General features: G+C 43.3%; 1 protein-coding gene across 2 annotated transcripts in view; it reads left to right on the top strand.

Moving 5' to 3' along the window:
• boc (BOC cell adhesion associated, oncogene regulated) overlaps positions 1-18,687 on the top strand; it is a 32,706-nt gene extending 14,019 nt beyond the window's left edge. The window contains exons 3-18 of one of the 2 annotated variants that reach the window (XM_084049112.1): positions 727-1,002; positions 5,058-5,204; positions 5,878-6,021; positions 6,673-6,966; positions 7,944-8,216; positions 8,507-8,775; positions 9,386-9,551; positions 9,848-9,913; positions 10,236-10,445; positions 11,115-11,290; positions 11,455-11,677; positions 12,929-13,114; positions 14,467-14,678; positions 14,858-14,940; positions 15,170-15,321; positions 17,047-18,687. In XM_084049112.1, coding sequence (XP_083905238.1) covers positions 727-1,002; positions 5,058-5,204; positions 5,878-6,021; positions 6,673-6,966; positions 7,944-8,216; positions 8,507-8,775; positions 9,386-9,551; positions 9,848-9,913; positions 10,236-10,445; positions 11,115-11,290; positions 11,455-11,677; positions 12,929-13,114; positions 14,467-14,678; positions 14,858-14,940; positions 15,170-15,321; positions 17,047-17,207 — 3,038 coding nt within the window. In that variant the 3' untranslated portion in view covers positions 17,208-18,687. Of the gene's footprint in view, positions 1-726; positions 1,003-5,057; positions 5,205-5,877; positions 6,022-6,672; positions 6,967-7,943; positions 8,217-8,503; positions 8,776-9,385; positions 9,552-9,847; positions 9,914-10,235; positions 10,446-11,114; positions 11,291-11,454; positions 11,678-12,928; positions 13,115-14,466; positions 14,679-14,857; positions 14,941-15,169; positions 15,322-17,046 lie in introns of both variants that reach the window. The other variant, XM_084049111.1, reaches the window with a different exon arrangement.
• Positions 18,688-27,069: the final 8,382 nt, after the last annotated feature.

Raw genomic sequence — 27,069 nt, 5'->3', positions numbered from 1 at the left:
TTACACCTGGCACGCCGTTGGCGCCGTCAGTGTTAGTTTGGATCCAGGTCCATTTCTACACTCTCAAGGGTTAAATTGACCCTCTGGACTTTGCAGTGCATCTGCATGTCCTACAGCAGTGGTTCTCAAAGTGGGGTCCTTGAAGGGGTGCTAGGGGGTCCCCAGCAAAATGTGTTAACGTGGCTAACACATTTATATAACACAGATATAAAAGCTCACAGCGCGTCACTTCGTGCCGTGCTGCAAGCTTATACATCTGCTGTGTTTGGAACATTTTTAATCATGTAGATTTTTTTAAACATACATCTTCTGGGGGTTCCCTGGCACAAAACATTTTCAGATGGGGGGGGCATGGCCAAATACAAATCAATTTGGTGGTCCTTGACAAGAAAAAGTTTGAGAACCACTGTCCTACAGCATTTGTCTGTTTTACTTGTTTATCTCTGATTTCTACTGCCTATTTCTCCTCTCACCTTCTGTCTCTGACTTTTCTTTCTCTAATTGTGGCTGCTGTCTGCCAACGAGTGCTGCTTGCCTGACGTGTTTTAACATGTAAACAAATATGTAGCTGATCGGCTCTTGTTGCCTCATATTCATGTTTTCATCAGAATAGTCCGTGACTCTTCATGGAGAGCACAGTACAAGGAAAAGATTCGTATTCAGCGGACTGTATGCATTCATTGTTTCTGCTGCTGACCGCTATCCCATAACTCCTTCCTCTGTCAGACGAGGTGCCAGTGTTCGTCGAGGAGCCCCTGTCGGTGGTCCAGAAGCTCGGAGGCAGTGTGACCCTGCGTTGCAGCGCCAGCCCCGCCGCCGCCGCCAACATCAGCTGGCGCCTCAATGGCCAGGAGCTTGCCGACGGTGACCTGGGCACGCGGTTGGGGGCCGGCATGCTTGTCATCCCTGCTCTCTCCAACCTGACCCTGGGCAGATACCAGTGTGTGGCCAGCACCGGTGTAGGAGCCCTGGCCAGTGTGCCTGCTAACGTCACTGCTGCCAGTGAGTACCCCCACCCACACTAAGATAAACAAAACAAAACAAATGAAACACACAGGATTCCTTTGAATATTCACCAGAGAGTGCCTCAGAGTTGAATTTTCCTTGGATTGGAACAAAAGCGCAATTAGACTTCGTCACAATGCTCCATGGTCAGACGACTGTTTACTACTCAAGAAGTAAACCATGTACTTTCCCACTGCTAGTGACTAGTCTTATTCTGCTGACTATAAAAAAAAAGGCACAGCTACCGTTTAGATGCTTATTAGTTGAAATCCAGCATAATGGGCTGGCGGCATACTGTGGATCAGTGATGATGGCAGTATTCATTAGATGGATCTGCGGTTGTTGGTTTGGAACCGCTTTTGTGCAGCGTCGACATTAAACCGCACAAAAGCCCCTCGGTATGTCTTGACCTAATGGCAGCTAAAGGAAATGATTCTAGATGCAGACATTTTAGGGCAGTGCTGGAGTGAGTGTGTAGTGCATTTGATACGTATCAGGGGACTCCAGGCAGGCTGAGGCATTGTAACCTGAGCCTGAGCTGTGTAGGGGACCCTAGGGCTGGGGCCACTCAGAGTAGGGCTAGGGGCCAGAATGTGGGCTTGCACCCCCTCCCCACCTCCTCCCGCTGTCCCTCTGCTCCTCTGTTCCCCACAACACCACATTCCTCTCTACAGGGTTCGACAGCAGGGCTCGGCAGGAATTATAGTCCCATAATTGGGGAGGGGACTGCTCTCTGTGAGAGGGGGGGATAGGTTATGTGTGTGTGTGTGTGTGTGTGTGTGTGTGTGTGTGTGTGTGTGTGTGTGTGTGTGTGTGTGTGTGTGTGTGTGTGTGTGTGTGTGTGTGTGTGTGTGTGTGTGTGTGTGTGTGTGTGTGTGTGTGTGTGTGTGTGTGTGTGTGTGTGTGTGTGTGTGTGGTAAAGGTAAAAAGGATGAGCATACATAAGAGTGAATATCCCACTTATGCCTATGACTATGCCGTTCACCAAAAATAGCCGATTTTTCGGCGAGCGGCACAGTCTTATACTAAAGTATACAGGCAAGCACATGTTGAATATAGACAGAGGCCGCAAACAACTGCAGTCATTTGACCAACTGTGTTGTTTAGTGTGCACGTATAAGTTTGCCTTGGCTTGAGAAGCAGGAGGTGCTTTAGGCCAGTTGAGACAGGATCCTTACACACGATGAGACGTGATGTCACATTCTCTGTCTCCTTGAAGTCCTCCGTAAACCTCACAACGCACGCACATTTCTCTCCCTTAACACATTTTTCGCTCTTCACCCTGTCATTCTCTCTTCCCTCCCCACCTCTCATCTTTTCACTTTCTCTGTTTTCTCTTTCTTTTCTCCTCATTCGCTCCCTTGTTTTCATTCTTCCTCTCGCTGCTGGCGACGTCAAGCTGTCACCTGTCAAGCCCTAGGTGTTTATGAGAGCGAGTGCAGAGAGGGGAGTGTCACGGACAAACATCATATTGCGCGCTCAAGGCATTGCATGTGACAGATGAGGTCTGATAAGTCTTATGAATCGGACTGAGGTAACCACATACGGAGCCAGACTATTTGTCCCCCTCTAATTTAATAATGACCTTCTATCTCGCCTACCCCCAAACCACTAAAGCAGTCCCCCTCTGCAGGGAGTGTGTGAATGTGACTCTATTTCTATGTGCGTATAGTTTCCCTCTTAGTTATATACGCATATGTTTTCTCTGAGGCCCTGTGTGTGTATGTGTATGTATGTATGCATGATAGTTTGGTTCCAAGCCCTCCCTTCTATTCGACTCTAAAGAATCTAGTCTGGACTCTCTCTCCCCCACAGGGATCCTAACTGTTTAGGCATTATTTAAAACTCCCTGTTTGAATTCCTTTGTAGACAGCCAAGGTCCCTTTGCACCGCCCGTACACGGACAAACTCACACAAAGAGAGAGAATCGACACAATATGGATGCACAACGTGCTATACTGGACTTGACAACACAACATACACACATGCACACACACGCACGGACACATGCACGCACACACACACCCGCACCCCCCCCCCCCACCACATAAAGATGATGGATGCACTGTCTTTTTAGAAATATTTAAAGTCGGCCTTGCCAAGCAGTCCTGGGGTGGGAGGTCTGCTTCACTTTATAAATACCATCAATCCTCCTCTAGCATGGGGCCAGTAGTAGGATGCACGTACACGTACACACACAAAAAGTTGAACGCGCATGCTCACACATGTATGCGCACACACCTGAGAGGCACCCATGCGGGGCTGTTCTTGTGAAGAATGCGGGGTGGGAGGACGCGGGGAGGTGCGGGGTGGGTTTGATGCGGGGTGGGAGGATGCAAGGTGGTGGTGGGGGGTAGTTAAAAGGTGTAACTAGAGGAATTTGGTTGAAGCAGTGTGTGTGTGTGTGTGTGTGTGTGTGTGTGTGTGTGTGTGTGTGTGTGTGTGTGTGTGTGTGTGAGTGTGAGAGAGGGTGGCTGTAAAAACAAGAACTGATTGATTTAGCAAATGGAGCGTCACAGGCTCCACCCCCCCAACACACACACACACACACACACACACACACACACACACACACACACACACACACACACACACACAGACACATAGACAGACAGACAGACACACAGACACACGCACGCACACACACACACACACACACACACACACACACACACACACACACACACACACACACACACACACACACACACACACACACACACACACACACACACACACACACACACACTCTGTGTGACATGTCCTGGGATTCTCATCTTTTGGACTAGAGGTTGGAACGGAGTCGAAGCTATAATGTGTGTAGTATGTCTGTATGTATGTGGGTAGTCCCATTAAAAGTCCCCCAGACAGTCGGAACGGGGGACAGATCCAGCATGCATGGTGTATAGATCAGATATGGGGAAACATCCTCCACCTCCAGTCGACCGCAGCAAAGGTGTTTATTCAGCGCGTTTGAGTCGAATCACAACGGTCTCCCTATCAGTAAGATGCCGTGGCCTTAACTAAACTTTGCTCGTTGAGCTAGAACTGTGTACAAAGTCTCGTCAGCTGTCTTTATGTCTATACCAGCCCTACTGGGTCTCTCTCTCTCTCTCTCGGCCTGTTTGCCAGAGAGAGTCGACGGTCCAAGAAAAACAATCCCGCCACTAGCACCTCTGGAAAGAGTGGAGCGCGGCCATGTTTGTCAGGAATAAATCAACAAAGGCTGGTAGACATTTAATTAGGTTCTAGGGGAAATTTTATTTACCTTCCATTTCACATTTGGACTCCTTCACGACGGGTATGATCATTTGTTACAAAGTTTTCACACACCCATTCGTTCTCACTCTCCTCCCCCTCGTTCCCCTCACTAATTTACACTCCATCACTGCCTCTCTTGTATTACTTTTTTTTGTGGTTTTCGTTTTCAAAATGGCGGCGTTTTTTTGCCACTCGTAGGTTGTGTTTTTGTTTTGTTTCTCCGAGTAGCTGCGCTTGTTTCCTCGCAAAATCCAAACTGGTTATCTTTCCCTGAAACTCTAGAGGGTGGACACCTCTCACCTTCGACCCCGTGTACAGGCCTCCAGGCCCCCATATGGGGGCTTAGGGGTCAGGGGTCAGATGAGTGTCTGTGCCTACGCAGACTGTGTGTCTGTGGGATAGAGTCACAGCACACATGGCCCCCAGTAATCCCACTCCCCCGTCCCGTTCCCATAGAACCTGAACCCAGCCAGCAAGCCAGGGCCAGGCCGCTTCCCCCATTATAGTATTTATAGACACAATTAATAAAATCCAAATGTAGCACTGCCAGGATAAGCTATCGCAATGCTACAAAACTGCTGAAATGTATTATTGTACAGAAGAACTGTAATAATTGTAATTTTCCACTTCTAAGGCTCTAAATGGACCGTGTACAGTATATTGTTGTATTCTTGTATGTATTTCACACTACATTAGGATGACAGATAAATAAATGATAGATAATCACAGGTAGATAATGTGTCGGTATGGACTGTGGGTTGACGTTAGTCTTCCTTGTGTGTGTGTTGCAGAGATGCGTGACTTTGAGCCTGATGACCATCAGGAGATTGAAGTGGACGAAGGGAACACGGCTGTCATTGAGTGTCACCTCCCGGAGAGCCAGCCCAAGGCCCATGTCCGCTACAACGTCAAACAGGAATGGCTGGAAACCTCCAAAGGTACTGCGCTGAACTACGTCTCCCTGCTCTCTGGTGGCTGTTCGCTAGCTGTTTCCCTCCTCACTATCTCTCTTCGTGACATACTGGAATGCTACAGTATAATCGCACTATCAGGGCCATCATAAAACCAACGATAATAAGGGAGTTATCTGCAGAATGTTGAAACATGGGAATACTCTTGTTTATTTTTCAACCATTTATTTCTAAGTTGTCTGGCGGAGAGAAAGAAAAAAAAAAGAAGAGCTGGTATGCTGATGATGCCCGGGAGCTGTAGGTACTGATATCTGTAGATTATCTGGAAGCAAATGAGTACCATACTGAGAAGCATTCCTTGCCTCTTCCTGGTCAAACTCTACGGTGCCACCGTGTGGCAGATGCTGACAGAGCAAGTTGTGTATTTGACAAGCTGCACTGTAATGGCACATCTCACTCATGTTACACCCTCCGCCTCTCCTACAATATTCTCTACTCATTCAACCCATTGTTTATCTGTTGTGTTTGAATAACAACACTGATCTGCTTCCCCTTTTGAGATGATTCAAAATGGAAACAACTGGACTGTATCGTTGTAATCGAGAATAAACCGTCACACTGGCCTGGCCGTGGCTTATGTGTCGATTAGTTGTGTGTACTGTTTTGTTTTAAAAGGCTAATTATGTGTTGTCGCTCGTAGGGAACTACCTCATCATGCCATCAGGGAACCTGCAGATCGCCAACGCCACGCAGGAGGACGAGGGGCCCTACAAGTGTGCTGCCTACAACCCTGTCACTCAGGAGGTCAAGACCTCTACCTCGGCTGACCGGCTGCGCATACGCCGTGAGTCATCCGCACACAATTCCCCATTGCCTACTTTTCACCTGTGCACATGTAATGCATTATCATGTATAAAATGTACTATATTCATTTTTATTTGACATAGTGTTGTTGTACATGCAACTAAACAGTCCATAAATAATCATATCGGGTAAAACTTGGACTGGCGAAATCCAAGGTGTGACTTGCTCCTAAAGTCTAATATCACCACGATGCTCTTCAAAAATAACATCACTATGGGGTTTTCGTCATAATAAGAACTCATTTATAAAAAGCGCAAATAAATTATCTACAAGCTCACATTTTTTTTTGTTGCTATTTTTAAAATAATTTGAAAGTATGAGTTCTGCGTTCCCGGAACTTAAGAGTCGATCTGAACCTGAGCCGTAGTGTATGGAAACAGATCCAGAACCTGCAGTGAAATACGTTTCATGGCACGGCACAGTTCACTTAGTTCTTGTAGTCGAAAAGAGCCTTAATCCATTAAGACCTGAGGCCGATTCTACAAATGACTTCTAAATCAGTGGTTCTCACACTTTCAAGCGCGCCACTTTGTGCCGAACTTGTATATCTGCTAGTTTTGAATAGCCAAAAATCTAAAATGACACAGATGCTTTCCCGGTTTTAATGTGTAAGTTCACTTGTCCTGGCCAGGTTCCACGTCGGAGGCTGCTCGCATCATTTACCCTCCAGCACCTCGCTCCATCATGGTGACCAAGGGCCAGCGTCTGGTGCTGGAGTGTGTGGCCAGCGGCTTCCCCACCCCGCATGTCACCTGGGCCAAGGACGGACAGGACCTACGCTCTCATAACAACACGCGCTTCCTGCTCAGCAACCTGTTGATCGACGCGGCAGGCGAGGGCGACTCAGGGACCTACGCGTGCCGCGCCGACAACGGCATCGGCTCGGACGCTTCTGCCACCGTTCTCTATGACGTGCAGGTGTTCGGTAAGTAAAAGGCCAAGGGCCTGTACGTTTTTGTATAAATACATGTGCAGGTATGTGTCGAGAGTTGGGAGTACGATTATTTTAAGTCCTCCTTCTGGTTTTAATATTCTCTCCGTCAAATGATTTGTTTTGACGGTTTGATAATATTCTGAAGACACAGAAAGGATTCATTTAACACAGCTTTCACTATGCAGTTTAGTTAATTTTGCTTAAGCAAAGCCATGTTCACTTGGACGCCTCTGGCTGCAGGATTTTACATGAGTGGAGTTTTATTTGCGTCATGGATTTGATGATTAGCCAGACTCCTGGCTCCTTGGCGGGCATAGAACACAGGGTTGTGTGTGTGTGTGTGTGTGTGTGTGTGTGTGTGTGTGTGTGTGTGTGTGTGTGCACGTGCTCACACCCGTGCATGTGAGCATTATAGGACTGGGTGGCGTTGTGTAAGAATGAGTGCATGGAGACAGCACGCTAGTGTGCAGCAGCAGGACTTGATTGAGTACGTCTAGGTTATGGATGACTGTTTTTACAGTGATTTTGTGTGGGACCGTGTGTGTGTGTGTGTGTGTGTGTGTGTGTGTGTGTGTGTGTGTGTGTTCTGGGCTTGTCTCTCAGCAGCTGGCCTTAATTAAAGCCAGAGTACTGCTGCAGCTCTAATGAGCGCTGCCTCCCCCTGATTCACAAGCAGCCAACCATCAACTAGCTGGCCTGGCTTACCACACCCCTGTCACACTACCTTTACACACACACACACACACACGCAGACACACACACACACACACACACACACACACACACACACACACACACACACACACACACACACACACACACACACACACACACACACAGGGCAGGCATTCACACTCGAGTGCAAATATGCCCAGACACATACACAATGTTGGTACAAAAGAAGCAAAGCATCCATGCACACTAGTCTGTGTCTCTAATCCACCCGCTCTCCTCTGTCTCTCTCTCAGAACCTCCTCAGGTGACGGTGGAGCTGCAGCAGCAGGACGTGTCGTGGGGGGAGACGGTGCGCTTCAGCTGCCAGGCCCGGGGGAAGCCGGCTCCGTCCGTGGTGTGGCTCCACAACGCCCGGCCCCTGGCCCCGTCGCCACGCCACCGCCTGTCGGCCCGCGTGCTGCGCGTGTTTAACGTGGGCCCCCAGGACGACGGGCTGTACCAGTGCATGGCCGAGAACGGGGTGGGCAGCTCGCAGGCGGCAGCCCGCCTCGTCACCCTTCCAAGCGGTGCGTAACCCAAGCAGACAGTTTCTTTTATTGATTGAATACTTTATTAACAGTTTGCAAAGACGAGCACAGGGAAGTACAGTTCAATACACGGTCTGTTAAGAGGATTTTAAACCCAAGAAAGCACAATGGCTTGTTTCCATTGGGGTCCTTTGTACTCAATTCATCAAAAACATGTGTTGTAATTAATCGCAAACCTCCCTCTCGACTCCCCCTAGAGGCCTTTTGATGCTGACTGTTGACATTCATGGTGTTTTTTAACATTTTTTTTTATTTTTTTATTTTAGCAGGGAATCCATCACGTGGGAAGTTGCCCTCAATACTGCGGCCCCTCAGTCCAGACAAGGTGCTCAGAGAGCAGCCCCCGGTGAGGCCCGGGCCCTCTGGCACCCTTCTGCCCCTAGATTGCTCGGAACTCCCGGGGCAAATCTCCCCAGCAGATGCCCCCATCATCCTGAGCCAGCCACGCACAGGCAAGGCTGACTTCTATGAGCTCACCTGGAGGCCCCGTCATGACGGAGGGGCCCCCGTGCTGGAGTACATGGTCAAGTACAGAAAGGTACTGCAACAAAGCTCACTGCAAGACCAGTTCACCCACAAATCAGTGCATTATATTTAGAACCATAGTTTAGAGACTAGAGTCAGACCGATATGTATATTATTTGACTTAGTACATTAGTATTAGCACTTATGTAGCTGATATGTCCCACTTTTTAACCAACTTTCAATCTAGTGTCCCTATTTTCTTTGCATGTCATTACATGAAAACATCAAAACTTCTCAAATAGCACATGTACAAGCTGAGCTTGTAGATTGGTTATTTTTTTAAACTTTTTGAATAGTGCTTAAGTGGTTAAATAAAGTTATTTGTTTATATTTCTTTGCTTTCTGAAGTGATTCAAACATTTTGCACTTTTTGTCAAAACATCAGTAAAAAGAAATTACACTTTTTGTCGAAACATCAGTCAAACATTTTGCACTTTTTGTCGAAATATCAGTCAAAACATGGTAATTGGGGGTCTAGGACTCTCCTAAAATCGGGATCAGCATTGCACTCAAAGATCTGCTTATCCGTTGGGCTCTATTAGAGACAGCGCCATCAATCACATACTGCAGTTAGCCCCTCTCTGTTATTTCCATTCTAAGCCCTCTTTCTTTTGCTCTTCCAGCTGGGAGACCCCCTGGCTGAGTGGACGTCCAGCAGTATTTTAGGCTCTCTCCACAAGCTGACTCTGGCCAAGCTGCAGCCAGACAGCCTGTATGAGGTGGAGATGGCTGCCAGGAACTGTGCTGGACTGGGCCAGCCTGCCATGATGACCTTCAGAACCGGCAAAGGTAAGGCACCCTTCTGATGCAACTGCCACACGACATAAATAGATGAAATAGACACAGGCTCTCCAGGCACATGCAGCATACTGCTAGCTCACTGGCAATGCTTCCAGTCTCTCCTCATGCATATTAGCAATACAGTTATTAGTTATAATTGCAATTATTTAACCACAGCCTAAGAAAATACAAGATGCACTTTTAAATTTGGCTTAATGACATTGAAAAAAATATGTGGTTTATGTGGGAGGAAGACAGCACCTGGATTCAATATCCTGATTGTTTTACCTTGGTTTTCCTCGCAGGTCGCAGGGGTCCAGGAGGGCATGATCCCCCGAAAACTCCTGCTATTCCATCGCCCAGCCTCTCGCGTAAGTCATCTGCTCACTCAAGGCCTGTACTGTCTTCTCTGATTAACAGCTCCATTACATCCTCTGTTTCTACTGTGCTAACTTCACCTCGACTATATGCCCTTCATAGCTATCAACTGCTAACCCTTCTCCTAACTAACATATGCATTTCTCAATCTCTTTTTTCATTTCCCTCACTGAAGGATGAGATTACAGTAAGTGATTGTAGATGTATTCTGCTTCTTTAGCATTGTCATTTTTTCCACTGTCAAAAATGGTGATCATTTTTTTTTTTAATTGCCATTTTTGTGTATGTCTGACGTGACTTCTCTTTACTCCGCAGCCCCCGAGGCCCCTGACAAGCCCACGATCTCCACGGCGACGGAGACGTCTGCGTATGTGACCTGGATCCCACGCGGCAACCGCGGGTTTCCCATCCAGTCCTTTCGGGTAGAATATAAGAAGGTGAAGAAGGCGGGGGAGGACTGGGTGACCGCTGTGGCCAACATCCCCCCATCGCGTCTCTCCGTGGAGATCACAGGCCTTGAAAAAGGTGGGTGTCCACCCTGCCACTGGCTGGTGTTTTCAGGCTCACGTTAGCCACTTTAAACCTGGTGTCCCTATTTTGGGCATGTCATTATAGGCAAATACTTTCACAAATTACAATTGATTTTTGTCCAAAATAATAATATCAGATCCATAAACTAAGCTCACAACGCTGCAATGCATTATGAGCTGGTAGATCAGCTATATTCGCTGTGCTACACTGTTGCATGACAAAGTTTAAAATAGGGCCAGAGTGGTTATGCTATTCAGCGTATTTATTCAAAAGACTGCACTGCATCACTGCCATTATCATCAGCCACATCACAAGCTTGTGTTTGTCCATGTGCGTGTGTCTTTGTGTGCACGTAGGATGTTGTACCATATAATTACAATGATGATGTTGTCCTACATAATTACATTCCCAGGACCCCGAGGCTCATCCACATAATGAGTGTTGTTATAGTCATTTGAGTAATTGCCGCCATCAATCAGAACCATAACCAGATTGCAATCAGCATTTCACTTAATTTCTTTATAGAAAAACACAAAGCAAAGCGATGTCATTATTTGCCAACACAACTTAACACAACAACGAAAGACGTTTTGTGTGCATCTGTGGCACCTAGAAAAATGATGTACAATAGAGATTAATGAGTTTTATTGATCTTCCCTGTAGGTACATCTTATAAGTTCCGCGTTGTTGCGGTGAATGTTATCGGCTCCAGTCCACCCAGTGCCCCATCTAAGGCCTACACAGTGGTGGGTGGTAGGACCAACGAACGCCCTATAGATGGACCGTATATCACGTACAACGAAGCCATCAACGAGACCACCATCATCCTCAAATGGACGGTGAGTAGCCGAGAGAATATGGGAGAAAGTCTGTATGTGCAAATGAATACAGATGATGGATGAAAAATGAACCCATTGAAGAGAGTTTTAAGTATGCGCTCACTAAAACGAAAATGCTGATAAATGTGACTAATTTGTAAAAAAAAATGTTTTCCTCCCACCAGTACACTCCACTCAACAACACACCCATCTACGGCTTCTACATCTACTACCGGCCCACGGACAGTGACAATGACAGCGACTATAAGAAGGACGTGGTGGAGGGAGACCGCTACTGGCACTCCATCACCGACCTGCAGCCTGAGACGGCCTATGACATCAAGATGCAGTGCTTCAACGAGGGAGGAGAGAGCGAGTTCGGCAACGTGGTGATCCTAGAGACCAAAGGTAAGGCCATTTTTCGTGAATGTGATCATGACTTTTAACTGGAGCTCGTACATCACTGGATTTCTTAGGTTATTGACACACTAGTGCTGGCCTTAATGGCATTTTTAGGCTTCAAACTTTCAGTGGTATTTGCTAATGAACCTTTCAAGCTTCATTTTTACATTTTTTTGGGGTGGGTGAGGGCAGGGTGTCATTGCGCCATTAGAAATTCTCTGAAAAGTCCATGTTCCTTGATTATGGAAATATGACTGTATGGAAAGATTTCCATTGTCATTATCATTACTTGTTAATCTTCACTGCTTCTCTTTCTTTTAATGTATCCTGCCCTGTCATTAGCAACTCTTTGCTAGTGATGCTAAGCCACCAACCGTCATCACTTGCGGTCTGTGCTAAATCTCCCTAATTAGTATGAAGTTCAGATTAATCCATGTTCAGTTATACCGCCTCTGAACACCTCAGACTCATATCTCCTAACCACCCCAGGATATACTGTAATGTCCTGAAACTTAATCCAGCGTTACCAGGCTTCTCTCAGTACATGTGGAGAGCCTAGTTTCTATTTACTGCTCAGATCCGGGCTTGAGCCCGCACACTGTATCTGGTAATTTGCACACATACGTAGGCTACATGCACGCACACCAGATCAATATAGTAAAGTGCAGAGTAGCCTCACGACAAAATAAGTCACCCAACATCTGTTCTCTAGAAATGTTTTATAACCCCAAAGATTAGGGTGAGACATTTATCTGTTCAACAACCCTGCTGTCGACACATAGAAGCAGACCGTGCACATTTATTCTGGAACCATCGGAAGATAATGTTTGAATGGCGTTGAATAAGATACTATATGATACTATATTATACATATTCTAAGAGTGCAAGAGGCTATTCAGTGAAAACTGGGGAAAACTGATGGAATACAGAACCCATCAAGATGACATTATCAACAATATTGGATAAATAAAATTCATGAAATTGATACTTGTATATGATATGTAACCGCAACACTGAAACATAAAAATGTTAAAAAGCGGACTAAAGAAAACGAAAGAAAAACAAATGCCCGTGGTATAGTCGATGGTAAGGTTAATGAATCTGACTTTTCTTTCTTCTTTTACAACATACTGTATGACATTTTTGGATGACATAGTAGGCTACAGTGTGGCTTTTTTTGTGTCAACGTCTAGCATGGCGTAATGGTGCACATATTTCTTTACTATCATGTCGACTGACCCCCCGTTTCTTCCTCAGCTCGTCCTAACCACCAACGGCCTCCTACGTCCGAGTCTCCATCCCACGGGCCAGAGCACGCTGGTGGCCCGGTGCCCCGGCCCAGTGACCTGCCCTACCTCATCGTGGGCGTCGTGCTGGGTGCCTTCGTCTTCATCATCGTAGCCTTCATCCCCTTCTGTCTGTGGAGGGCTTGGGCCAAGCAGAGTGAGTTGAGAACGATGCTACGTTGCAAGAATGTTTTTTTCTTCTTAACCCATTAAGACCGGGGAAGCGTCATTTTTAGTTTTCTTTGGCTATTCAAAAATAGCAGATCTACATGCTCATAGCGCGACACTCGGTGCCGCGCTATGAGCTTGTAGATCTGCTATTTTTGAAAAATCTTGAACATTTGTGCAAATCTTTGAATATATATATATATACAGTATATATCTCTGCTGTCCAGCCAGAAACTGCTAACTCCAAACGCTCATTGTTCAGGAAACGCAAAAACAAAATATACGTTTTTCAGGAAATGAAGAAAACCGTATATTTTTAAAACAAAGCAATACTGTCTCATCAAAGTTGGTATAGTGACTTTATATATTGTCAGATACTTGCATGTGTCATTATATTATCAACACTTTAACCAAATCGCGGGTAAATCAACACTTTACCCAGCGCAAGTGGAGTTAGCAGTTTCAGACGAGCAGAAATCAAGCTGAAGTGGAGTTAGGTGTCCAAACAACAGTAGCTCCACTCGCTGCTGAGGGAGAGGTTTCAAAAGGGTACAAATTCTCAAAAGCTAACAATGGATCTCCAAGCTCACAATGCATCACAACAACGTGTGAATTAATGCCCTGATGCTTCATGCCACTTATTATATAGGCCTACAATAATAAACAGGACTTTAAATATTACAATAACTTCTGCAAAGAGGTAGTAGAATAGCGCGACAGAAATGCTATGAACGCCTTTCTTCTTGTCACATTGCTCTCCTCATTAAACACTTAATAGATTTTAGAAATATAATGACTTGTTTTCATAACATTAGCGTCAGTGCTAAGTTTGATAAACAGGTACACTGCATAGTTTTAACAGACTACGGGGAGCTTGTTTACGTGGTCCTCCTCCTCGTTCACTGCGCAACGCGCTCTACTCATGCTGTTGAAAAGCAGCGCTGTAGAGGAGAGGGGGAGTTGTTTGTTTTTGACGGACAGTTTGAGGATCCAATGGAGTTGGGAGTTTTCGTCAGAGGCGCTTTTTAATACTTTTCATTGGTTCAAATGTTTTGATATTTTACACAGACCTAAAGGGTGTTCAATAGCCTTGATTTATGAAAAAAAAAAAACTGAAAATGGAGTTAGCTGGTCCTGGCTGGACACCGACGATATATTTTTAAAGCAAACATTTGTAGCTCAAATATTTGCTTCTGGAGATTCTGCAAATGTCTTCTAAATCCTAATTTAATCCTAATCCTGGCCACTGACCCCCATATGAAAATAATAATACTGTGACAATGTGTAACCGTGTTCACATAATGTTTAAATGTCATTGTGTCCATCTTCTATCGTTTTCAGAACAAACGACTGACCTGTGTTTCCCGGCCGTGGCTGCCCCCGTGTCCTCCTGCCAGTACACCATGGTTCCCCTTCAGGGGCTGGCGCTGGTCGGCCACTGCCCGTTAGACCCTCACATGGCCCAGCCACACGCCTTATATCCTCCTAATGGGGAATACACTCCCAACGGGAAACCCCACCATCCCATGCACTGTCATCCAGGACTGCACCAGGTATACCATACATTAGAGGTCGTGGAAAGTTAAAGTAATCATATATATAGTCGATTGTCATTCCTTACCACACTATTACTTCAAATCAATCCTATGACTGCATTCTCTTTTTATTTGATGGGCATTTCTTATGTATCTTTTAACTAGAGATACTTACCGGTATTTGTTTTTTTCTGCAGGAGGAAGTGGATTGTGATATGGAATGTGACACATTGTTGCCACAGGCAAATGGACACCTGCCCATCTACCGCTACTCTCCCAGGTACATCTATATGTGAATTGTCTGTCTAGTGTAACCGTTGTAAGATTGTACATTATGGTGCAGTTATGCTAGGATACAATAAATGTAAAAATGTTAATGTCCACAAATTAAGGGAACATCAGACACATATTCACAATATACCATCCTACAATATCGAAACAATATGATATAGAAAACCAAACCAATATACATGTATCTACAAAAATACTATTTTCACTATCTCCCATAGTGGCCTTGAGCATCATGGACAGGATTGCTGCTCTCCTGATGACTCCACTCTTCAACTTCTGGACCCCTGCTGTCAGCCCGTCAGCTCACAGGACCTGGGGGGTGATCCTAATTTTTACGACGGGGACACGATAGAGGAGGATGGCTTTGAAGGTACGAGTCCACTGAGAGACGTTCTAATTCAGTGGTTCTCAACCTGTGGGTCGGGGGGTGGGGGGTCCCCAGATGACAGTGAAGTCACAATTTAAGGACTTATAATACCTTTTTAATACCTAAAATCAATCTACAAGCTCACAAGAGCTTCAGCTATTTTCACAATATGTACTGTACTGTATCTGTGGAACCGAATCAAACTAAATGTAATGCCTCAACTCCTACAATTCTAAGTGCTTGTCAAGGTGGGGGGTCCCCAGTTCAAATATGATTATTCAGGGGGGGGGCCTGAAAAGGTTCAGTACCACTATTCTAATTGGTCAGTGAATAAAATTGTCCATTTCATTGACACATCTGTAGTATGGCTAGTCTCACAATTTATGATGATGTTAATATCATGTAGAATGTAGTGAGCCCAACATCTAGTGTTTTTCAACGGCAGTACTTACATAAATAACACTAAAGCTGCACTGGAGAGTTTTCACTCTTGGCAGCGTGGCAGCGAGAGGTTTTTGCTACTGGTCATGATGCCAGACCACTGAAGCTCATTGTGGTAAATGTACAGCATATGCATCAGGGGGACGTTGGGATAGGCTGATGTTATGAAAAGTATTCAAACGTTGATGGGTTGAAAATGTCTTAGGTTAAGCACCCCAGCATCCCTATTCTGGGGGTGAACATTCACCAAAAATAGTAGATCCACAAGCACAAGTAGTAATGTAGATCGGCGTTTTTTGGCAAAGAGGTTTGGTCTATGGGAAAAAGACCACACCAAGTATAGAGGCAGCTCATGTCCAGTTTACTAAGTATATAGGGTTTAAAATCTGTACCAGTTAGGACACTAAACTGCCCAAAGAGTAATTTCCTGACATTAAAGACACGGGACAATATTGTCTGATATTGCTACTATACACAATTTGCAAAGTGTGACCAAATCATCACAAACCCAGGGTGAATGAGGGAACACAAGACATGGACGGTCAATGAACAGCAGCTTTATTGGCCACGTAGCAAATGGAGACTTCTTGGCTCCCAGCTGAGTGTAAACTGGAAATCGTAAATTTGGTCACCGAGTGACAATAACACAAAATTAGACTGTCCACTGTCGAAAACAAATGACAGGCCCGGTGCCAGCTTTCTCACCCAAGAGTGTGTGTGGTCTCAAGCCAGGACCCAGCCTCACTGCAACAGAGAACGCAACAGGATTAGATCTATTAACCCATTCAATCCGGGGACGTATCTCTGTCATTTTAGATTTCTTTGGCTATTCAAAAATAGCAGATATACAAGCTCGTAGCTCGGCACCAAGTGCCGCGCTATGAGCTTGTAGATCTGCTTGCGAACATTTGTAACTGACAAATGTCTCAACAAATGTCTTACATTTTCTGAAAAAATATTGTTGCTATACCAGTGGTGCTCAAACGTTTTCTTGTCAAGGACCCTCAAAATGATATGTTTTTGGCCGCCGATTCCCATCAAAATATGTTGTTATTTGTATACTAAAGTGAGTTGTGCAGTATTGCTTTCAAGTAGTAGAGGATATGTTGTCAAATAAAGTGCAGGATTGATTGTGAATGGTCGCAAGTTTGGTTTAGATAGTGCTTGAAGGATGGAAAAGTAGGTCAATCTCTTATGGCCAATGGAAGGTTATTCCATGTCGAACAACCCTGAACAATCCAGGAAAGTTGCTGACTTGTCCTCATCTCCTCCCGTTTGTCCATGTAGAGCCAGCTCCCTGTCCGATGTCACCTGTGGAGGATGACGGGAACTTCACTGCGTCAGCGACAATACCACAACCCCAACATGCAGGAATACAGGACATCAGCATCCTCCCAAGTGAGGTGTCCCCCGAGGACAATGGGACAGTGGACTCAACAGATGCATGAGACTGTCGGACAAAAGCAAAACAAGAGAAAAGTATTTATTTTTGTATCACAGATATTTATATATTTATGCTTTTGTACATAAAAAAGTGTTTGTTATACTGTATATAAGGTTATTTTCATATTGAAAAAAAAAGACTATTAGCACATCCTCCCCACTACATTATGGACAAAGGGAGTATGATGGTGTGATGCTGTACTCATGCTGTAATCTCAAGTCATGTCTGCGTTTCTTGGGGAGGGAAATGTGTCTGATATTCCTTATGTGAAGATCAGTCAGGGGAACTTGAATCTGGAAGGGACTTCCTCTCGTGTCAATACAGCTAATGTGTCTCATGAGCGTACATCAGCAGCAGCCCTTCAGATATAGACTCTCGTCACTCCTCAAATCATTCCTTGCAGACCTCCATCCTCCCTCTTCACGTATAAACGTCAGTGCTTTTATGCTTCAGTGGAAAAACCTTTGTGCGACATGCTGCTAGACAAAAATGCCATATTTTCGACTGGAAAGTGTCTACACGATTTGCGTAAAGGCTTTTTCAGTCATTTTCGTCTTAACATGTCGTCACATGACACTTGTCTTTCGCTGAAGCATAAAAGCTTTTACATACGCAGAAAACAAAAGGGACCACATTGACGATCCAGATGCTGTAAAGCCTAATTTACGCTCCATCGCACACGCCGAAAATGGCAGAGCTACAAGCTCACAACGCGATGCATCCGCGGCGCATTGTGTGACGTTGTAGGTCGGCCATTTTTAACGTGCAACGAAGTGTGAATCGGGCTTAATTCTGTGGTGCTCCCATCTCTTCCAACTAAAAGTTTCTTCTTGTCACATCACACACGTTTACAGGTGTAAAAGAGTGGGTGAAATGCTTTTTTTAGTAAATCTCCCACCAATTGCAGTTACAACATACAGTAGATTATAAGAAAAGGAAAATGTCAGATAACGAAACCAATAAAATGTTCAAGTGTTGCTTTACCGAGATTTCAAGGTACATCTGTCTGTCTACGATTGTGTATAGAAGTAACACAAATGTATTGTGCATCATTAACAAACTACCGGTATTAACAAATGTATGCAACATAAAAGAATTCTGCTTCAGTAGTTTGTAGTGTTCAAAAGAGATTATATATTGTATAGTTATTTATTTTTTAGGAGCCTTTTTTAATCACTGAATGGGAGAGATTCTGGAAGACATTTTCTACTCAGTCACAGATAAGCTGAATTAAAGTTTTTACACTAAAACCACTTCTGTTTACCATTTTTCTGGTCACCAAAATACTGCTAAGTGGGGGATTTTTGACAGGTGCGTCAGTATTATTCTTCCCTTTATAAACTGGTGAATAAGTATTAGCCTTTGTCAGAGGCATCTGAGATCTATATGAAGGAGCTCCTGAATCTGTATTTCCCTTATTGGTGTAGCTGTTATGGTTACACAGGCTGGAGCACTATTGCATGTAAATAAAGCTTATGAAATCAGTCATATTCCTCTGTGTATTATTTTCTTTCTTTGTACAATAAAATGTGTCTTGCTAGTCTTGGTCTGAACATATAGTTAATATGGTTATCCTGCCTTCATATAACTGCAAACACACATTTTGAACTTTGAGATGGATTTTCCCGTTACTCCTACAAACTTAGAAATCTGAATTGCATTCATCATATAGCAGATTAGTTTTTTTTTTTAATAACCATATAGTTTTGAAATTATAACATTTCAAACCTGTTAAATTGTACAGAAAAAAGGATACTAGGTTTGAGCTTTGCGATGCAAACTTTCTTACCACCAGGGGGTGCATAAATGCAAAACGTTTATATTTCTTTCTGCCTCCCATTTCTTTTGCCTCTCATGAAGGTCTCTCAAATATAACCTGTTGGAAATCTCTCCCACTAATCAGACAAAAACAATTATACCGAATGGCCAGATAGTGGCAGTATCAATGTAAACTACATTTTGGTCTCTGAGTCTGTACCCAGGAATGTGTCAAAAACAAAAAGAATCTCCATGAATTCAAGGCTTCGTGGAGTGTGTAATTGATAGAAAACAAGAATGACAAGTCATAATAAAGCCGCATGGGGCAGGCTTTTTTGGCCCCAATCTTTTCATACACCTGATTACTTGTTTTTTGGATTGCTTGTTTCTCTCGCCAAACCTGGCAACATTAGCCTTAGCGTCGCAGATTAACGCTCGAATGTTTTTTATATAAGTGGTGGCAACATTTTGTGACACCACACGGGTCTGCCCAACAATAGCTGAGATTGAAGTCAGTGTGAACATGGGCAAATAATAACTTAATAGCCAAACTAGGTCTAATGAAGCACGCTAGCATTTAGGCTAACCCTCCTGGCTGAAGCCGTCGCCCTTTCTCTCTCTCTCTCTCTGCTGTGTAACTCTGTGCGTTGCCTTGTTGTGATGAAAGCAGAGTGATCCACTGCTTCTTTCTCTTTTTCATCTGTGATTGATTGATAGGCCTGTCACAATAATGATATAATCGGCGTCATCGTTTCCATGTTGCAAATTCAATTCAATTCAATTCAATTTTATTAAAGTGTCAAATCACAACAAGTTGTCTCAAGACACTTTACATGTAGAGAAGAGACCCGACAATCCCACCCTGAACAAGCAATTTTTGCGACAGTGGCAACGAAAAACTCCCTCTTAACTGGAAGAAACGTCAGGCAGACCCTAGGTTCTAGGGCGGGGGCCTTCTGCCTCGACCGTGTCGGGGGAAAGAGGAGAGAGAGAGGGAGAGAGAGAGAGAGAGAGAGAGAGACAGAGACAGAGACAGAGACAGAGAGAGATACAGTGCAGGTAGTAACAGTAACAATAGTAGCACATATAATAGTGTAATATATGATATATATGATAGTATAATATAGTACAGCAATAATGTGTATGTAGTATATAATGGTATAATATAAGAATATTAAGATAATATACAGTATATATAGTATAGTGGTATAGTGCAGTGTAGTAGAAATCCACGGTCGTGCTCCATGGAGAGGCCCGGTCCGCAGTCACAGTCTTGAGCCGCAGCTGGGGGTCCGTATTGACAGTCCATGGACCTGCGACGTGGGAAATAAAAGAAACTCCGGGGAGCGGGTCCCCGGTTGTAGAATTAGTGGCAGGCCTTACTAGAGCGTGAATCCGTACAGGGTTAATTACGATTGTACCATTGGGACACAAACCCACACAACCAAAGGGAGAACGAGAAGAGAGAGGACGAGAGGAGAGAGGGGGGGAGGGTGGGGAGGGGAGAGAGGATAACTATAGGGTGACTGAGTCTATACACTTCGGCTATAGGCTTTATCATAGAGAAAGGTTTTTAGTCTAGTCTTAAATATACAGAGTGTGTCTGCTTTGCGGACTGAGACTGGGAGATGGTTCCGCAAAATGTTCCTATATTTTCAAACGTTTTCAAAAGTAGTGGAACTAGCTGATCTATAAGTGTAACAGAGTTAAAAGTTCATTCAGAATCTGTCCACTATTGAGCAGCACCAGCCAATATTTGTTGGTTCAAACTAATGTTTATACTGTGGTATTCTGGTGCACTGCATATCGCACTGTATGTCCTAGTGGTGTTGCTGTAGCTGCCTCAGTGGATTCCTGGTCTGCTGAGGGTAAGCGGTGCTCTTAAAACACAGTGATGTATTTTTATGATTTTGCTATGAAAAACAGTTAATTTCAGATGTAAGTTGAAGCACACAGTGCTTAATTATTTTATGACGTTGGGTCATTATGAGGATATCATTCTGAGTGCAATTAACCCTGTTGTAAAAGTCTTTTGTTTCATCACATTGGGACTAGTGATGACGTCATTCAGTGTTGTTCTTTTTCCGCGAAAATGAAATGAATGTACTTTTTGTTTTGTGTTGCACACAGAAAGTCTTGATGATATGCATGCAGTGCCCATCCAAAGACAAATATTGTGTTATTTGTTTGTTTCCTACAGGTATGTGCAATATATAATGTACCAATTGTATAACAGTTGTTTTCATTGAATGTTCTGGCTGGTAGTTTTTCTGTAAACTCAATGTTGAGTCCAGTATGCTGCAATGGCATTGTTACTTAACTACTCTATTTAAGAGTATATAAAAAAAACACTATTAGATAGAAGTTTCTGTTATTGGTCAGGGAAACAGTATTAGATAGAGGTTTCTGTTATTGGTCAGGCTAAAATAAAAGAGTGGATTCCTGGTCTGCTGAGGAAAGTCTTGATGATATGCAGTGCCCATCCAAAGACAAATATTGTGTTATTTGTCTGTTTCCTACAGAATAAACTGTCAAACGTGGTTCCTGGTCTCATCCTTGCCTACCAAGTGGTATCCGTTACATAAGCTCACAACGCATCGCAATGCAACACGTTGTGAGCTTGTAGATCGGCTATAATCACTACTTTTTTAAAAACATAATTTTTAAGATAAAATGATTAAATATGGCCTATTTTGGCCATAGTATATTATTTATTTTAATTATTGTTATCATTCATTTTGTCGTATATTTAAAGGTAGGGTAAGTGATATTTTTGGGTTAAAACAAAAAGTATTTTGTTAAAAGGTTAAAATACTATATTCTGATAGTAATCATTGCTATAGAGTGTTTTTTCAGTAACAGGAGTCTCCCTGTCTCTCCAGCTCTTTAATAAACAGAAAATACATTTTTTGGTAGGTGTCAAAATCTCAGCCAATCAGGAGAAAGTACCCATTTTTAAGCTTAATTTGTATAGTGTTCCAGTTCCAATTTTGTCTGCTAATTTCGTAGTGTCATCACTTCCAATTTCACTTGTTTAATCTGTATCCTGATTGAGTTCTCTGTCCTGGTTGGATAAAATTGGAAATGAAACTGAAACTGAAACAAAAATGCATTTTCTGTTTAATAAAGAGGTGGAGAGACAAGCAGACTCCTTTTTACTGAAGAAACACTCATAGCAATGAGTACTATCAGAATATAGAGCTATTTAACACTTATTTTAATAAATCACTTACCCTACCTTTAACTATATTGAAGAAAGTTATAACTTAGCATTTCAACTTTTAATAACTCCCCCATTCTCTCTCTCTCTCTCTCTCTCTCTCTCTCTCGCTCTCTCTCACACAGAGCTGCTCCAGTCGTCTCCAGGTGATGACTTCACAGCGGAGTCTGGCATACCGTCATGTGGTTCTAGAACGGCGGATGGCTCCATCTTGCCCCCCTGCCCACCCATCACCCCCCACCTGCCCGCCCATCCCCCCCAGGCCTGGAGCAGAGTGTTTGCTGTCATCCTGTATGCCGAGTTCCTGAAAGAGCTGGCGGCCATCGCCCAGGAGCACAGCGTAGTGCCGGACCACTCATCGCTTCAACCCCAAATTTCACTGTTCTGGGGGGAACGTTCACCAGAAATAGCTGATGTCCGAGCTCATGACGCGTCAAAATGTGACGCGTTGTGAGCTTGGAGATCAGCTATTTCTGACAAAGAGATTTGGTGTAGTATAGTACAGTTGCTGTACAGTTGCAACTCAGATCCGTTTCACTGTGTATATCGAGGGTTTAAGTGGTTAACCTGGTATTCTCCTGGTGTAATCACTGACAGGTTAGATCTGTCAGTGCCAGCAGTACCAGAGGTCCTGGTAGGATATAACGCCAGCAGTAGCCTACATGAGGTCCTGGTAGGACATAGAACCAGCAGTAGGCTACTAGAGGTACTGTGTCAAAGAAACATTGCCAGGATGGATAAACTAGCTGTCTTGGGAATTGAAAAAGATAGTAGACCCGTAGGAGCCAGATTGCTTAGATAGAGCAATCTGGAGCAATTACTGCCGCGGAGACATCACATTTCTCTTTTGGGCCTAGAGTCCCAAAAGAGAAATTTGATGTCTCCGCGGGAGCCTCTGTCTCGACTCAAGACCCTAAAGAGAAATTTGATGTCTCCCCGGAATCATACGAGGAAGTAAAATGTATAATAAGCAAGAAAGGAAACATGGCAGCAATAAATGGATCCAGGGAGAAAGCGTGGCAAAGTATTGCCAACAAATTAAATGCACAAGTCGTCCAAAAATATATACAATGTATATGCAAGTTCATAAATATATAATTCAGTTAGGCTTAAACATGAGGAATGTATGGTGAATATTGGAATTATCGCCTACTAATCTACAATGCGATAGCCTATTATATGCGCCATGCATCCAACCAATATGTCTGAGTCTGTGCTCAGGAATATGTCAAAAACTAAAAAATCTCCATGAATTCAAAGCTTCATGGAGTGTGTAATTGATAGAAAATAAGTATTTCTTGGGTGAACTATTCTTTAAATTGTCTTGTTCAAGGACACTTTGACACATTGCTGAGGCCTGGGATCGAACCTGAGATTTTCGGCGTGACAAAAAAGACTGTCTTGCTAATAAAGCGTCATGTCTCTCATTTTCTACAATGTATTTGATATTACCTTTATATTATTTAATAAATTATGCATTTCATCCTCTATATATTGTCCAGCAACCTTTATGATAAAGGTGAAAAACGATAGTAAACCCGTAGGAGCCAGATTGCTCAGATGCCAAGGATCTTGTATTGGGATTCAATCCCATGACCTTGTGGTCTGAAGTCAAGAGCTCTTCCAACAGAGCTAACCAAGCACACTGACCTTCGTACATTGGCATTACATGAACGTGATGGGTCATTCCACCAAATTAATTAAAGCCATTTGGCTCATGCACTTTACAAGTGGGCTTATTGTCAGCAACAGCCAAGAACACAGGAGTCTATCCCTATTACAGCACTAGACCCCAGGGAGACAGACACATGCTGATTTGCCATTTCCAGGATTTGATTTCCAGGATTTGAGTCTTGAGTCCCAAGACTCAAGACCCAAAAGAGTCTTGAGTCGAACGCATTAGATCCAAGTAGACATCAAATTTCTCTTTTGGGCCTTAAGTCCCAAGACTCAAAGGCCCAAAAGAGAAATTTGATGTCTACTTGGATCTAATGCGTTCGCAGGAGTAATTGGTTCGACTCAAGACTCTATTGGGTCTTGAGTCGAACCAATTACTTAATATTTTGGACACAGCTGGTTTCTGCCCGACAGCACAGATATACAGTACTACTGTCAGGACTTGACTGTGACAAACATATTTCCCTGTGTGATCAGAATATGTAGGGGAAGAAAACTGATTATTTGTATTGAAAATTTCATCATTTGTATATAAACGCAATGAGATTATTCTAATGATGCTTAATCTCTAAATATATTATTTTGTGACAGTGTGAATACCAGACTGATACATTTTTGTATTTAACTGAATAAATTGTTCAGTTTGATTACAAATCATATTTATAGCCTTATACAGTTTCCATACTGTTAGCTGATACATAAAGATGTTCCCATAATTGTGTCTTGTGTCTCTTTGTGATTACAGTTGGTTGATGACCAATTATTGTATTTAGTCATGTTTAATTCTTGGTTATTACTCCATCAATTGTTCTGTTTTTGTTGCTTAATCATTTTAAATAACGGTGACCTTATTTTAACTGAAGCGTTTGTTGTTCCCTTCAGATTGTTGTGTTGACATCCGTCACATCTTAAATAAACAGCTTTTAAACATAAGTTTCGTGTATGTGTGTTTGGGGTATGTTTGATTGAGTGTTTAACCCTCTTTTTGGACAGACTGACTAAAAAGACTAAAAACTGCTGTTTGGACGCCATCTAGTGTCCATCAGCAGACACTACATCTGTCCGAGGATATGGGTGTAAAATGTATTTCAGATCTCCCGGTGGAAAAGTGACGCATGTGCTTACTCTCTATTGATTTTATCCCACTGTTAGGGTTGTTTTATATATTTGTTTAAGACTTACAGTAGGCTGCCATGTCCCACTGGAATACAGTGACTGATATGAATTAATAATATACTGGGACCATACGTAAAAATAATGAAGAATACCTTGTGATGTCAGTGACATTTTATTACAAATGAAAATAAAAATAAGAAACAGTGCAGTAACAATACGTTTTCGTATAGCAGCAATTTTGCATGTACAATATAAATATAAATATATTGTCTGTCGGGCGGAAACCTCATTATGGCCAAAACTGTAGGGGTGTTTTTTTGGGACGAGCGTTCCGCAAATGTAGATAAGCAAACTCAGAAACAGGCTAACGACTAGCCTCAGTTAACAGGCTGAACCCGCTGAAGGTGCGTGATGCTATCAGTCAAAGATGGTTAATTTAGCAAGATACGCATTCTCCAGTTTACCTCCCGTTTCTGCGTGACGTAGGTGGACTGCAACTTGCTTCCGGTCTCCTAAAAAGGCGTGTTCACCTACGTCACGCAGAAACGGGAGGTAAACTCCCGTTTCTGTAAACATCTTTGACTGATAGCATTACGCAGCTTCAGCGCGTGCAGCATGTTAATTCAGGCTAGTCGTTAGCCTGTTTCTGAGTTTGCTTATCTACATTTGCGGAACGCTCGTCCCAAAAAAACACCCCTTACCGCTGCGGGTAACGGCGACCCCCGGGCTACATGACACTACATCTGTCTGAGGATATAGCGGGTGTAAAATGTATTTCAGATTTTAAATAATTTTTACACTAGGTTAGGGGTCCTCAACAGGCCTTATGTAATCAAATGTATTTACATCAGTGTGTTCATGTAGTTTATCAATGTTTAATGAGCTAATGTCATAAAAATCCACCGTAGACTTGGCATATTTTTATTGATGTAGCCTAGTATAGTGTGACATTTGCTCAATTTGTGATTTTGGGGGTCCTCTGCCAAATACATATTACTTTGGCACTTGGAGTCCAGTGTTTGTTAGATGTCTTATTCTATTGTTGGTCAAATCAAGAGGTGTTTTTATATTCCTCGTTAAGGTTTTGGCCCTCCTCCACTGAGTTCACCCGCATAATCACCCTCCATCCAGGTTAGGGTTAGGGTTTAGGGTTAGGGTTAGGGTTAGAATGTAAGAGTCTCCACCGATTCAACCCACACACACACACACACACACACACACACTAACACACACACACACACACACACACACACACACACACACACACACACTATAATATTATAATGTATAGCTGCAAAGTAACTAGTAAAACAAATACATTTAGTGGAGTAAAAAAACAATATGTGGATCCAATATGTAGTGGAGTAGAGGTAAAACCATTGGAAGTTGGGAATACTCAAATAACGCACAAATACCCAACATTGTACATAAGTACAGTACTTAAGTTAATGTACTTAGTTACTTTACACCACTGACACATTGAACCAATATTACACTGGTGACATTGCATGGAGTGAGTTGGGTTTGGTCCTGGAGTGAGTTGGCTATGGTCCTGGAGGGAGTTGGTCTTTGGTCCTGGAGGGAGTTGTCCCAGCCCTGGAGTGAGTTGGGCGAGCCCTGGAGTGAGTTGGGCAAATATTTCTTAAGTCTTCATGGAGTGAGTTGGATTTGGAGTGAGTTGGGCGGTATTCAAGGTTGGAATCCCAGCCCTAACAATGTGTCGAGATGTCCTTGAGCAAGACACTCAACCAAGATGAAATCGGTTTAAGTATATTCTATCATTGTTATCATCATCATCATCCTTATCTATGGGGCAGGCACATTATTAATTATGAATTCCACTTAAAAGACCCCTTAATTAGGAAATCGCCTCTCTCTCTCTGTGTCTATGTCAGGAATTGTAAACCTGGTGCCAAAAAAGTACTCAGAAAACATAATCCAGGCTTTAGCTGGCAGAGATAAATAACATTTTTTTTATTTGGCTCTCAAGGAACAATAGGAACTAAAACAACTACAAAATATTCATGAAGAAAATCAACCACTGTACAAAGGTAGAAAATAATCTGGTTAGAAAAAAGCCCAAAATATAAATTTT

The sequence above is a fragment of the Gymnoscopelus microlampas genome (genome assembly GCF_963454915.1).
Source record: "Gymnoscopelus microlampas genome assembly, chromosome: 22".
Lineage (NCBI taxonomy): Eukaryota > Metazoa > Chordata > Actinopteri > Myctophiformes > Myctophidae > Gymnoscopelus > Gymnoscopelus microlampas.
This window is presented reverse-complemented; position numbering and strand designations above follow the sequence as displayed.